The sequence below is a fragment of the Chanodichthys erythropterus genome, chromosome 21 (genome assembly GCF_024489055.1).
Source record: "Chanodichthys erythropterus isolate Z2021 chromosome 21, ASM2448905v1, whole genome shotgun sequence".
NCBI lineage: Eukaryota > Metazoa > Chordata > Actinopteri > Cypriniformes > Xenocyprididae > Chanodichthys > Chanodichthys erythropterus.
The window spans coordinates 20,456,390-20,471,550 of NC_090241.1; the positions used below are offsets into that span (position 1 = coordinate 20,456,390).

The following is a 15,161-nucleotide window of genomic DNA, read 5'->3' on the forward strand; positions in this document are numbered from 1 at the left end:
ATGTAATGTATTACAGCGTCTTTGGTGTTTCCATGGTTTCTACAAAATATAACTGGAAATTGAGGGTAACGCAGGTAGGCGACACACAGACACGGTCCGCGCCCTGGTTAAAATTGCTTATTTATCTGGATTTAAACACTTGGGATAATATAAGTAGACAAGTCAACAAAATATATAACAACAGTCTAATGGTTTTTAGATATTTTAATCCAAATTGTGCCTTTAAGTGTAAATTGGCCTTAAAAGTTTTTTTGTTCAAAACTTTCTGGTTTCTAGTCAACATTTCTCTCATCCACCACAATGTTTACTGCATTTATTGCAATGCATTCTGGGATTGTCTTAACTGTTGTGGTTACATGTGATGCTGCCTTTGAATTTGGCTAAAAAAAAAAAAAAAATGTTTTAGGAAAAAGCATAATTAAGTTGCCTGGCTTTTGGTACAACCTTCACATTGTAAATGCTTTTGATCCATTAAAATGCTGGCAGTGCACTAGGTTTTAAAACAGAGAAAGTATCTCTGCTTCTGCAATGAGGCTGTTTTTTTTTTTTGTTTTTTTTTAATAGAGATAGAGAGTCTAATATGAAAATAAAACAATGACAGCAGTCTTTCTTCTGTATCATGCATGATTAAAAGCAGATAAGACCCAGAATAATTTACAGTACATTAACCCACCCTTACCTTTCCTTCTGAATACTGTTGGAATATATCTTATACACAGTAGCATATTATATAATATAAATAAATAAATAAATAATAAATACTAGCTTTCAGGAAACATGCAAAACTTCTCCTAAATGATGTGGCATTTCCGATCAAAACAAACGTATTAATTCTGCATGACTATCGCATATTTTCAACTTAACGAAACTAACTTACAAAGAAGTGAGTAAGTGTGACGTTACACTCAACTGGCAGCATAATAGCAGGCACTTATCAGAGACCGAAAGACCGATCAAGCCTGAAGAGCATCAGGAAGTGAATCTCAGTCCACCTGGTTTAAGAGGAAGTCAACAAAGCCACATGCAAGCTGACTGACGTCAATCACAACCCACCGCACCTGACAGGAACTCCAACTGACTACATTTCTCATGCTCTCTGCTTTAGTATAATTCCACTTGACACTTTTCTTTCAGGTTATGCATTGAAGACTTTTTGATAAATTGAAGTTTTTGTTTTATATATATATATATATATATATATATATATATTTATATTTATATATATATATATATATATATATATATATATATTTATATATTATTTCTCAATATATTATATATATATATTTTCCCTACTGTCACAAGAACATAGCCAAATAATACACACATGGACAATATTCTATGTCCCTTCTCTTTCAGTATGATTTTTCCATCTTTCCAAGAAATATATTGATTTAACTGTGAATGCAGCACCCTAATTACAGCCACCAAACCAGACGGTACCAGTCAAACAGCAATCTATAGTCTTTGTACTGACCGCTACTTTTTGTACAGTACTCTTACACAAACTTTTGTCCAAGGTACAGTAATTTTGGGTTACACTTTGTTTTGATGGTCCATTTTAGACATTTTGCTAACTAGCTTAGTTTAGTTTTAAATAACTCAACTATTGTTTAAAAGTTACTGTATTGCTTGCTTAAAATGAACCCAAAATATGTTGGAAATTAACATTTATTAATATGTTTAATAAATGAACATTTCTTAATAAGTTTAATGAATAATAATTAAACAATAAACATTTATTAAACTGCTTATTAATAAATGTTCACCTTTTTATTATTAATGTTGCCTCTAGTAATTATGTGTCTGATTTTTAATTTCCAACCTATTTTGGGTTCATTTTAAGCAAGCAATACAGTAATTTTTAAACAATAGTTTAATGAGCTGGTTGGGCAAACATTTAACCCAATCACCAAGTTAAAACCACCCAATCGCTGGGTTTGTCCATTTTCAACCCAACTTTGGTTGTTTATAAGCCAGCATTTTTTTTAGAGTGTAGGGTTAGGTGTTAGGGTTTGGGTTAGTAGAATAAGCTGATATGTACTTACAACATTATAGTCAGTAGAATGTCTGTTGGGAGCATCAAGATAAAGTTTTTGCAGAAATTAAGTAGACAGTCTAATGAGAGTTAGTTGACATGTAGTTATAGTTATGTAATACAAGTTATTGTAAAGTTAGTACTGTAGAATGTCTAAAGTGGACCATGTTGCTATTTTGTGTCTTAGCTTTTTTTATACATAATGTTATATATAACAAGAATAGAGTCAATTATATCATTTCCTTCCATTTCATTAAACAAAACCTGCTAAAGATTGCATTTTTATGAAGCCTCTTCCTTCTAGTCTTTGACGAAATGTGAACAATCTCTCTCTTATTATCCTTCAGAAATGACCTCAGTCCGCCAAGGTTTTCTTGACATTTCTAAGGAAACAGTCTGGGCTGTATAATCGAGGCTCCAGTGAATGGCCTTGCTCTGTTTAGTTAGCATAGATTAGTTTTTCTGAAATCTCTGTCTGGCGTGTTCTCTGATATCACACTGGGAGCCATCCTCAAGGACAGAGAGTGAACTATGAGGAATTTTCCCACCCGTTACAAAACCTTCGGCTGTGGCAGGCTGTTGTCCGTTATGTTATTGTGTTTGGCAGGTGTGCATGCGTGTGAGAGACCAACATGTATCAGCCATGGCCTTTTCCTATGGTCTAACACGTTCTGTACAGCTATAGACAAAACAGCCACTAATATGGGCACCGTGCTTGAATGTGTGTGTACGTGAGTCTACTAAACATTTCAACACTGCCGGGCCAATCAGTAGAAGCTGCGGTGGAGATGAGTGATGATGAGGGATACAAGAGGGCAACGGCGTGGGCAGTCACGTAGCATGGCAAGAGGTTTCTCTATCATTAAAAATATATGGACACACACAACAACAAAACACGTGTTTACGGGCACACACACAAACACATGATCTTTAAAATGGAGTTACTTCAAAAGCACAGGAAATGCCTCTATATTAAAAGAGTGCATACTGAAAATCTGGGATTCACCATGTTTTTTTTTTTTAGTATTTTGAACCATTTAAAACAAAGAAATGTTAGAAACTATAATGAATAGTCAATATTTAACAGTCTGCACTCACTTTACACTTAAATCAGTTTGCTGTTAATATCATTTGTAATCAAAAATACCGCATTTAGTATACATTTATGCATATGTGAAATAATATGTGGACTTACCAGGTAGGCACACTCTGGTAATGGGGGGCTGGTTGGATACGGGGGACCTCCTGCATGGAGAATAGTTAAAATATTACTGAAATTGTAATCAAATAAAAACAAACAAATAACTGTATGACACAAGCAGAAAACCCCTGCAATTCAAACAATTCTATGTGTATTTTTAAAAAAACACCCATTTGTCTACTGCGTCATCTATAATTGTAACAGGATGCATGTCACAGCAGAGCATATTTCCACATTAAAGAATAATGAAAGAAACTCTTTTCAAGCCATATATCTTTCTTAAGTGAATCATGGATTTGATGTGACGCTCCCCTTTAATAACGAAGTATTACTATGATATCACAGGGTGTGTCCTCTTTTCCGCATATACTTTCGTAGAATTTCCTTTTAAATTCATCTAAACTAGGTTGCTCTTTGGACAGACTAGCAAAGAGCCTAACAAAAGCCTCTAACAGTGCCGTATAAATGCCCTGAAGCAGATCCATGGTTACTTGGAAGGTGGAAATAATTCTTCCATGAATAACAGCGAATAAACACCTTTTCCCTCGTTTACCCTCATCGCACAGGTGGAAAAATGGAATTTAGGGGCATCTGGAAAATCTTCACAGTAGGCAAGTGATTTTTGGCTGGGACTGAAATCTTGAAAACCGGTGACATGTTAAGTGGAAAATGGCTCTAGTTAAATGCCAGTGTGCATGGGTGGCCGAGTCCATAAAACAAATGGTTGGAAAGACTGTCCTCTTGTGGTCGTATTTATTATTAAAACATTATTTTGTATTTTACATTATTTATATTTATTCATTTATAACATTTTTATTTACACAATTATTACAGTATTAAAATGATAGTTAGATAGTCAAAAATAACTACATGCTTATATAAGTTCACCGATCCCCGGACTATGTATGGGGTAAGGCATTCTGGAAAGTTTAAAAACAGATGTGAAGTACATATTGCTGTTACAGCACTTTTGTCAATTATTTGTTTTTTGAGCTTTAAAGACTAAATTAGCATTTCAGCAGCATTAAAAATATTGTTCCTAACACTTATGGTCTGTGTTATGTGTCTGACGTAATTCCTGCTGGTGGAGTTTGCCCCATGTAAACAGTATTTAGTGGATAGTTACATCATATTCCTCTCTGGGCTTCTTCGTGTATCATGTGAAAGTTACATGGTTTAGTTGCTTTACATTGTCAGATGAGATGAAAGAAATATGAAACAGTGTGTATTTCAATTTTTTATTTTTAATCCATTGTCTTGCCCCATAGACACCCACTGTATTACTGCATGTGCATTTTTTTTTAACCGAGCGACAGTTCTGAAAACAATCCTTTAAAAAAATGAAAATGTAAAATGGTTTATTTAAGTTTGGTTAATGTCATAGCTTCTGTTTACAATAATACTCACTTGTTAGATGTGCACTGAACGTTCGTCAAGACAGTAAAGTTGTTTCTGACACTTCGGAGGCTTGCTAGAACCTAGAAAAAGTCAGAAATAACATCAAATTGTGAGGTAAAAGGACAGGTCCATTTGAAATGTAATCCTTAAAGAAATGTGACACTGATGTGTTTACCTGAGCAAAAGGTGTGACTATCAGGTCATCCCCATGCCTGCAAACAAGAGGGAATAACATCTTGAGCAATCGACACTTAAACGAAGCAAAACCTATTATTTCAAGTCAACAAGAAATCAAAACTGTTTACTTCCTTAATTGATGTTCCTAGTCTTATTGTGAATGATTCACTGGTGAAAAATTGCTCTTTTTTCAGAAATTACTTTTTCTTTCCTGCTGACATCACTTAGGCCATGCAGACTACTAGAATGTTAACTAATAACCAAATAGCTATTAATTGTTTTAGCAAACTCCCATTTGGTCTGGCTAAATGTTTTTGTGTTAAATATTTAGTTTCACTCAGAAAGACATCACATTACAGAAGTAAAGTGGGTTGCGAACAGCAATTCACATTGACTTCAAGTTTATATGTCAGATGTCATTTCATATGCCATGGAATTAGAAATCAGACTCATTATCAAAAGGGGTTCTTTTCAGTAACGGGACCCTAAATGGCATTAAAAAATAGGTTACCAAGAACAATCCAGTACATTCCTCAGGGTTCAACAGATATTTGGCATCTAAGACTCTGGAAAATGCGTTCTTATATAATTGCAGGCAGTTACTGCCAGAAGGCTTAGGAAATAAGGCCTTGATTGAGATACGTCCTGGCATGCAAATCTCACTGCCATAAGCAGCAGTGCATAAATCAACTTCACTAATAAGCCCTGCATCCATCTTTACCCTGCAGACATGTTTGGAAACAGAAATCCTAGCATTGAAGAAAAAAGGCATATTAAACAACTTCAAGGTCCTCACATTACCAGATGCTGAATGATTTAGATGTGGTGGCAAATTAAAGTGGTTTCCTAGTAACTTGACTCATTAGTGAAGATGATTTAATGATTACTTAAAAGATGAGTTGTGCAGGAAAATGTGTTCAGAGTTACAACATATCTTTCTCTCATAAAAATATCTAAATAAAAAATAGCTTAAACCAGCCTATGGTGGTTTTAGCTGATCTAAGATGGTTTAGCTGGTCTTTCAGCCTAACCAGCAGACAAGTGTCCAGAAACCAGTCCAGTTTGGAAGACAAGTCAAGACCAGCAAACCAATTTAGGCAGATTTAAGTTGTTGTTTTCAACTGGTTCAATAAATAAAAGGTAGCTATTAACAGTTTTGGGGAAAGTTACTTAAAGTAATGCATTACAATATTGTGTTGCTCCCTAAAAAAGTAACTAATCACGTTACTTTTTAGTAAAAGTAATGTTTTATATTACTTTTGCATCACTTTTTCCTCACTTGGGCTAGGCTTGCTTGTTTGTTTTTTAATAACAACAAAAAAAGTTCTATTTTTGGCAAATGTTAAGGCCCTTTCACACCAAAAGTGAAATGAATAAGCCTCAGGCTGAAGGAAATGCATATTTACGCCTGTACAGTAGAGGGTGCAGCTTAAACAAACCTTTCAGATGTGCTGCCATTCTGGATTAAAGAAGAATAGGATACAGGAGAAGGACGTTCAACACTCTTATTTCTAAATCTAATCTAAAGTAAGTTTGCTTATTAGTATGGTTAAATTAGGTCATTGAAGGTCAGCAGCAAAGACACCGGTTAATAAATTGAGATTAATTACATGAAGTAGATTTGTGTAAATTAATATTGTTAATTATTACAGGTTTGCATACAATTCTGAGATTGCTTTTCACTGTTTTTATTCATTTTGAGTAATTCTGAATGTTTTGGTTCAAGTGAGATGAGTAAATGCATGCTCACATTTAGTCTAGAACTACAATAACCATCATGTTTACACAGCACACACAACACCTCTGCACTTTATTTCTCTCATTGTGAGGACAGGAGAGCTGTCAGTCAATAAATGTGAAAAAGTAACCTGGGTTACTTTACTAGTAACTTGAAAAAGTAATCTGATTTCAAAACTAATGAAATGCGTTACCCCCAACACTGGCTATTAATAATATTTAAAACAATGAAAAATATGACTATACTCACAGTTCTGAGGCGATAGAAGAATTTCGAGACATTGACTTTGGTGAGAGGTCATAGTCGCTGTCTGAGCGGTAGAGGAAGGACTCTCGCCGCTGGTTGTGGCCAGGAAAGTTTGTGTGAAGAACCAGGCCAGAACCTGGTGAGGCCTGGGGATCCAAAGGACTACAGCTTGCAGATGGGCCATTTTCCACATCGAAACTGCAATGGCACAAAAAACAGTACATTAAAATGAAGGTAAAGGTAATTTAATGATCTTAGATTGGTGTCATTTTAACATATATAATATAAAATAAATGCACTTTTGTCTTACTGTAGAATAAGACTAAAAACTAAAAACAAGTCAGTACCGATTCACCTTGGCCATCCACAAGATAAGTTATATATAGCTTAATGAAAATTTCAGGAGAAATACACAAGCTGTCCTCTGGGACCAGAGAGTTCTGGAAAGTCTCAAAGATTCCCAGCACTTGGGGCGGAAACATGTCTCATCTTTCCAAACCATAAGGAAACATAGTGGAGATGGTCTCAGCCCACATCAAACAGAAGAGAAGCAGGGGAAACACATTACACTCAACTCAAATAAACAGCTTCAAAAGACGCTTGTGTTCAGTTCAAATGTGCTTGTGATTTCAGATCTAACCAGGAGGAAGTAGCGATGGTCTTTACGCTCAGAGTGACCTTTCACTGTTGCTCCTCGTGCACTGGAGAATCTCAATGTAAAAAAATGCTCTCAAGTAAAACTAGGAAATAGGAGAACCATTCACAACCAGTTCCTTGTTTTGCTGCAGTTTGCTGTGGAAATTTACTACAACACACACTCACCACACATACATGTATGAATCTGATAATTCTATTAGAATATTTCTCAAGTGATAATAAGAGGTACTGAAATGTCACTGAGTGGCCTGGTCCACGCGGAGGTCCAGCGTCTGATAACAGCAGCTAACACTGAATCAACATCCTTCGATTGTGCCCCTTTTTCCTGTTAGCCTGCCATTCACAACAACCGTCAACAGCATTTGGGCTTTTCACACTGTACTTAACCCCGGGTTATCATCTTTTTAAACCCCGCAAACACTTGTATTTTTGAAAGGGGGTAAGCACCATGCAGTCATGGTCTGAGAAAAATGAATTCAAGACAAACTGGATTGAGTGCTGTGTTCAGTCGATCAATAGCCAAGTTTCCATCCAGTTTTTGCCGTTTTGTTATCGACAAAGCAAATATGCGCAAAAAAAATATTTGCGAAATTTGTTATCTCAAGACTGCTTCCATCCAGTTGGCCTTTTACCAATAAAATGGTGTGTGCGAGGACGTCATCCCTTAAAAAAGTATTTTGTAAAATGTACAAAGTACTGAGACTGCGTATTTTTGCCAGTACTGCGTATTTGTTATTAAATAGGAAATATTAGAAAACGACGGTGAAGTGGAGCAACTCGTCTGACAGGACTTTACTGCCTTTATTTGAAGAAGCGCAGGTTTGGAGACAGAGCAGCCCTGTATGCAAACATTTTTAGGGTCCATAAAAAGACTTTGCATATTGCATATCTTTAACACCTTGAACATGCAGTCAAGCCAGTTGCAGTTTGACACGGCCGAGAACGCATTCAAAGCAAAAGAGTACTCCTTTGCTAGACTGGGTAAAACCAGCCTGATCTGCCGGCGATTTGATTTCGCCCGGCAACTCAGTCTGGAAACCCGTACATTCATTTCTACTGCTTCTGTTATACTTTTGCGGGAACCAATCATAGACTGTCTTATCCACCTTGCTCGCTATTGGCGGGTATAACACGATGACCATAGAGAAGCGACGGCAAGCACGACCATAAATCCAATTCCTTTTAACCTCTCGACGATGCTGAATGACTTCTTTAGTTTAGCAAACAAAACGCTCGCGTTGGTATAAATAATACCACTCACTTTCATGTTTTTTTTTTTTTTTTTTTGCGCAACCTGCAAAACTCTCGATGCCATTGCTGCTTCTGCAAACCGCTGATCAATGCTACAAACCAATACAAACTAAACCTGTCTGGAGTTTTCGCGTCGCTCTGCAAAGTACGTCACCCGAATCTTTGATCTGATTGGTTGAAGGACTATCCAATTGCGCGAATAATGCTCGTTGATCGCGCCTCTTGTGCAGTAGAAAATACATACAGACTCCCCAGACCAATGTTCAATTTTAAATTGAGCTTGGTCTGGTGATAGCCAGACAACTCCTTTGCTTCAGTAACATCAAACCGATCAAAAACATTAAATCATTGTTAATTTTTTTTTCAGAGACAGATGCAGCTGTGACCTAAAACATTTTATTTGTTTCATTTAACTTTAATTTACATCTGCATTAACTAAACTGAAGCTTATTGTCACATAACATTTCTAAAATTGTTTTAGGAGTCAACCACTTTATTTTCCTAATTTATTTATGATACAATTCTATATTAATAAATTCCACTTATAAAATTATTTCATTTACAAGTGTCATGTTTGTGATTTTCATTTGTCATGTAGCCTAGAACCACTTCCAATCACGAAATTGAAACAGAATCACAATTTTACGAGAGTAGCTACTTTTATTTTTTCAGATACAGAAGTAACATTTCTGTATTTTATTTTACCTTTCTTTTTGTCAGTGTTGAAAACTCCAACAGTCTTCCTTAGACACTACTCATCCTTGCGATGCACATTTGAACTACATTTTTATTTGCATTACATTTGATTTATTTGCATTAAAGCCCTTTTTCTCAACAAAAAGTGTTTCCAAAACAACTTTTGTGACATTTAAAGTATCAACATAGAATTTACGCGCTAAAGATAAACGGAAAAAGATTGTGTTGACATTTGAGAAATCTTATCGACAAATGCAATTTCCATCAGCTATATCGCTAAACATTTTGAAGCGATAAACCTTTTTTTGCAAAAAAATCCTTGGATGGAAACCTGGCTAATGATATTGATACTGCAAATATTCAAATAAGAAGGTTAACCCAGTTTTTGATACAAGTAAGAAATTAATTTATGGATAATCATTAAGAAATAACATGCAAAGTCTGTACAACTGCTTTACAGGTCATTTAACAAGAAAAAAAGGAATGTTCAGAAGTTCAGACTGTTCTCCTTAGACAATAAATCGACCATGGCCCCTAGATACTGGAATTCCCTCCCTCTGGCATCTCCGTGAAATTTCATCTCTTCCCATCTTCAAAACTCAATTATAAACTCATCTGTTTACTTGATCATATTGAAGTGTTTATGCATTCTGACTCACTGTCTTGTGATTACAATCAGTTTATCTCTCATGTTGTCACAAATATTTCTATCTTCTGTTTTCTTCTGTTTGTCTCTTGTGTTTCTGTTTGCAATGTAGTTTGTCCCATTTTCGGTGTTTGTTCTTGTTTCAGTTGCAGTTGTTTCCTGTCATGCATTTTTTGATGCATGCTTGGGTTTCTTAAGGTACAATTTTAAATTGTAATTTTTGATGTTGTTATTAACATATAAGTCACAAAGGTACGATACAATTAAAAAATAATAAATCAAACGCCTTTGATAAAAGAGACAATAAGTCAGATGTTGAGCGAGACACTGCACTATTAATAAGGAAAACTAATGCTTCTGCTACGCTGCAAGTGTGAATGACGTCCAGGAAGGGTGCGACAAGCCAGTAAATTAAACTGCGTATACATACTGTGTCAAACAGACCAAACTTTAGGTAATTTATCTCCTTATGGTATACATTCAGTCATTCATTGACCATTCCACTATACTCAAGACTTTATGATATAAAGCAAAAACTGCCCTTGACTCAACATCAGTTGCTGAACAAAAGAAATAAATCAGATGACAAAGCCAGAGAAACACTTACACTGAAACCGACTGAATGGAAGCTGTGTTTTTTTCACTGTGAACATGATCCACAGAGTGGCATTTCTCATTGCACACTTTTTACAATAACCTTTCAATGGAAATTCTTTGTAAAAAACTTTCAGTGTTAGTCTGACTGACATCTTCATTGAGTAGCAATCATGTCTAAAAGCAGAATATATACTCTGGGTCATTTGAGCTCCCTGGAGAGGTTAAGACTGAAAAAAGCTACCAGGAAATGACACCTCTGACCTCAGCTGTATCCAGTATCTCTGATTCCCATGACATTACTATTACAGAGTTCATGTAAAAGGTGATAGTGGCTTTACATTGGGAGGAAATAAACAATCATAAAGTTAAGTAGAACAAGTGGCCAAGTTGACATCTTACAATAACTTTCCTTGGCTGAGCACTTAAAGACCCCATGAACTCCATTGATGAGTGCAGTTTTCTGTGTTGTGATGATGTATTTCCTATTGAACTAGGAAGTTTGGCATTTTTGACCATTTTTAATAGCCCAACAAACCTTTACATCACAGATGAGAGGGTCCAGGGGGAGGGACTTTCTCATTTTAGAGGGCATCTGACTGGACAAAAATCTGTAGTGCAAGAGTGATTTTTATTATTATTATTATTATTATTTTTAATTAGAAAAGAAAGACTGTATTTTAAAAGGTGCCGTAGAACGTTTTTTTCAAAAGATGTAATATAAGTCTAAGGTGTCTCCTGAATGTGTCTGTGAAGTTTCAGCTCAAAAAACCCCATAGATTTTTTTAATTAATTTTTTTAATTGCCTATTTTGGGGCATCATTAACTATGCGCCGATTCAGGCTGCGCGGCCCCTTTAAATCTCTCTATAAGACTATAAGTGCAGTTATACAGTGCATTTACAAAGTTCGCACAGCTAATATAACCCTCAAATGGATCTTTACAAGATGTTCGTCATGCATGCTGCATGCATGCGTCGGATCATGTGAGTATAGTATTTATTTGGATGTTTACATTTGATTCTGAATGAGTTTGAGGCTATGCTCTGTGGCTAACAGCTAATGCTACACTGTTGGAGAGATTTATAAAGAATGAAGTTGTGTTTATGAATTATACAGACTGCAAGTGTTTAATAATGAAAATAGCAACAGCTCTTGTCTCCACTAATACAATAATAAACAATGGTAACTTTAACCACATTTAACAGTACATTAGCAACATGCTAACAAAACATTTAGAAAGACAATTTACAAATATCACAAAAAATATCATGTTATCATGAATCATGTCAGTTATTATTGCTCCATCTGCCATTTTTCACTATTGCCCTTGCTTGCTTAGTCTGTTCTGATGATTCAGCTGTGCACAGATCCAGACGTTAATACTGGCTGTCCTTGTGTAATGCCTTGAACATGAGCTGGCATATGCAAATATTGGGGTCATACATATTAATGATCCCGACCGTTACATAACAGTCGGTGTTATGTTGAGATTCGCCTGTTTTCCGGAGGTCTTTTAAACAAATGAGATTTATTTAAGAAGGGGGAAGCAATGGAGTTTGAAACTCAATGTATGTCTTTTCCATGTACTGAACTCTTGTTATTCAACTATGCCAAGATAAATTCAATTTTTAATTGTGGGGCACCTTTAAACCAGAACTAAATATATACTAAATGTTAATTATATAAGTGTTTAGGAGTACACAAGCATATAGATTGTCTTGAAAACACAGACTAAAGTCTAAAAAACTACTTCTAAACTTCTTCACTACCAGTTACGTTTACATTTATGCCTTTTGTTTCAAACTGAATTAATTCATTCCGATTGATGAATCCGAACATAAGGTGCATCCCAATTCGCATACTTATGCACTATTCTATGACGTTTTTAAGTATAAATAGTCCAAGTAGTGCATTCACGCTGAAAATTAAAAAAACAAAAAAAAACAAAAGTACACTTTAAATACCCAATGATGCACTAAATTAACATAAAAAACAAAGTGTGGAATATTGGACATTTCATGCACTCAACTGTCGCAGCTTTAATTACGTAGTGGAGGGGGAAAGGGTATCAGACTCCGTTGTTAAATGACAAAATAACTATATACAATTTACACACTACATGGATGAGTAGTGCATAAGTACATAGTGCGTCTATGTACATTGCGTCATTTGGGACGCAACTATAGTGTTTAAACGAACACTAAATAAAGTGTTCAGGTCGATGTGCGCGTTTACAGTATATGTAACAAGCGTAAAATCAGAATTGATTTCTTGACATACGCACACTGCATGAATACAGAGAGTACCTGCTATTTGCGCAGGCTTGGTATATCATTAACTATGACTGCTCTGAAGCAGAGAAGACTCGAGAGAAGCCAGGTTATCCGGGTAAATTTTCTGTTGATATGAAACAATTGTGTAGATTTATCAATATAGCGAGTCTATTACGATGTTATGATGAACTACAAGCCTTTCTCCACTGACGTTCTGAGTTGTTCAAAGCCTTTGTAAGGATACCGATTGTTAGAAGGCAGCTGTCTGACTCGCGAACGGGAACATGGTTTGTGTTACATTAGCAACACATTATTAGCTGTTTGATAACGTAGTTGAGCAAAATGCTATCTATATTAATTCATATTAATTAATGACAGAACCGTAGCAAGGGCTGTGCCAAGTGTGCGAGCGCATAGCGGCTTGCACCAACGTAAAGTGACAGCTGACTTGAAGTCAAGTCAATAAAGTTCATGTTTTTGTCTTTCGAAATACTTTGAGGTGGGGCAAATTTGCATATTCATTGATCCATGTATATTAAATGAGGCAAGGAGCACATGAACCACTGTGTTGCTTATATCAAAGGTTTACATGTCCTCTCGATCGGATTAGTAAAATTTTCCAAATGAATCTGAATAAAAAAATTAATCGGATTTGGCCAATTCATTCTGACTGATGTGCTTACATGTGATTTTTTTATTCCAACAAAAATGCTAACCAATTTTTTTCTTAAATATTTATTTTATTTAATCTTTATTTCTAATTAATAAAACGGTTTTGGTGTTTTAGTTAACAATAACAACACTGTTCAATGACCAGGCAAAATATTTAACGTGACGTGAATGGTTATCATCAACAATTTCAAGCTCAATAATACTTGACATCAGAGCTATCCACAGTGCAACAAATAGCCCCTTGTTGTCTTAAAGATAAGATCTAACATTTGTATGTCATTGCCTCATTTGTTTTGGTTTGTAATAATTATGCAGAGACAGAATATCATATGGTTGTGAGGGCAGCTAATGAAAATGTTTTTCAGCAATTAAAAAGAATAAATATTGTCTGATGTTTATATTCTCATCATGAAACAAAAAGAGGAGGATTTTGTTTCCAGTAAGTATCTAATTATCTTGTGACTGGTGTTGAGTCACTGTCTAGCACATACACAACACAACAATAGTTTATGTAGGGCAGATCAAAAAGATATTCTCCACTTGTCCACTTCGCTTAAAGTGTGAGTTCCACCACTCTAACAATGGTCCATATTTACACAAGGAGACATTATAAAGTTTTTCAAATAAAGGTCTTTGTGCTTCACATAGCCTACATTTTCAGTTCCTCTGTCTTGTAGTGGAATTGATTGACAAAATTACAAAATGGACTTCACTGTAACACATGAGCAATTAAATGACATTATCAGGCATCAAAGATATTTTGTAATGTCGGATTTGATCATTTGTTTGTGGGGAAGAAGGGGACTTCTAAAGGCAAGTCGCACTGTAATCTACTGTTCCACTGACAGAAGAGGGAAGTTCATATGAGCCAGTCCGTGAGAATGTTCAAGACTGTGGACCTACGCTTTAAATGGCATTCAACACGACTGAAAAATGCAGAATGCTTGCTGTTTTTCCATGACATATTTCGAAAACAAATAGATGCCCTACTCTAAGGACCATTTAAGATGATGTGGTTGTTTTGAGTAAATCAGTTGGTATGCAAGTGAATGTTTGTTTGTGCCAACTTTATTAGTGTCAGGGCTATGTTTAGTTCTAGTTTCATTGTGTTTTGGTCTTGTTTTCCCTGTTCTCGTTTTGCCTGTGTTCCCAGTCGTGGCTAGTTTCCATAGCTACTCATTAGTTTCCACACCTGTTCTTAGTTCTGTTAAGTACTCTGTGTGTATTTAAGCCCTTAGTTTTCTCTGTTCAGTGTTCGGTCTCGTTTATGTTAATAAGGTTGTGTTTTTAACTATTATTACTCCTGCGATCTCCTGCGAGTTAGTTTTGGTTAATAATAAAGTGTGTTTGTTGGATTCTCCTTTGTGTGTTCATTAACACCGCCTGGAGTAATCACTGGTGCCTTGTTTAACTCCTTGGTCCCAATGTCAACTTTATATTTGGTTTCAGATCACTAACCACACAGACATGGCACTTAAGACATGACACAGATACCTGTAACAATGTTTGTCAGATGTGGTTTCATGTAGCATCTACTGTACTTAAAGGTTTTTATTAAACTAAAAACTATTT

General features: G+C 35.6%; 1 protein-coding gene across 6 annotated transcripts in view; it reads right to left on the reverse strand.

Moving 5' to 3' along the window:
• pde4ba (phosphodiesterase 4B, cAMP-specific a) overlaps positions 1 to 15,161 on the reverse strand; it is a 155,576-nt gene that overhangs the window by 41,764 nt on the left and 98,651 nt on the right. For all 6 annotated transcript variants that reach the window (XM_067372932.1, XM_067372933.1, XM_067372936.1 and 3 more), the window contains 4 exons: positions 6,802 to 6,996; positions 4,813 to 4,849; positions 4,647 to 4,717; positions 3,234 to 3,283 (listed from right to left, as the gene is read on the reverse strand). In XM_067372932.1, coding sequence (XP_067229033.1) covers positions 3,234 to 3,283; positions 4,647 to 4,717; positions 4,813 to 4,849; positions 6,802 to 6,996 — 353 coding nt within the window. The remainder of the gene's footprint in view (positions 1 to 3,233; positions 3,284 to 4,646; positions 4,718 to 4,812; positions 4,850 to 6,801; positions 6,997 to 15,161) is intronic.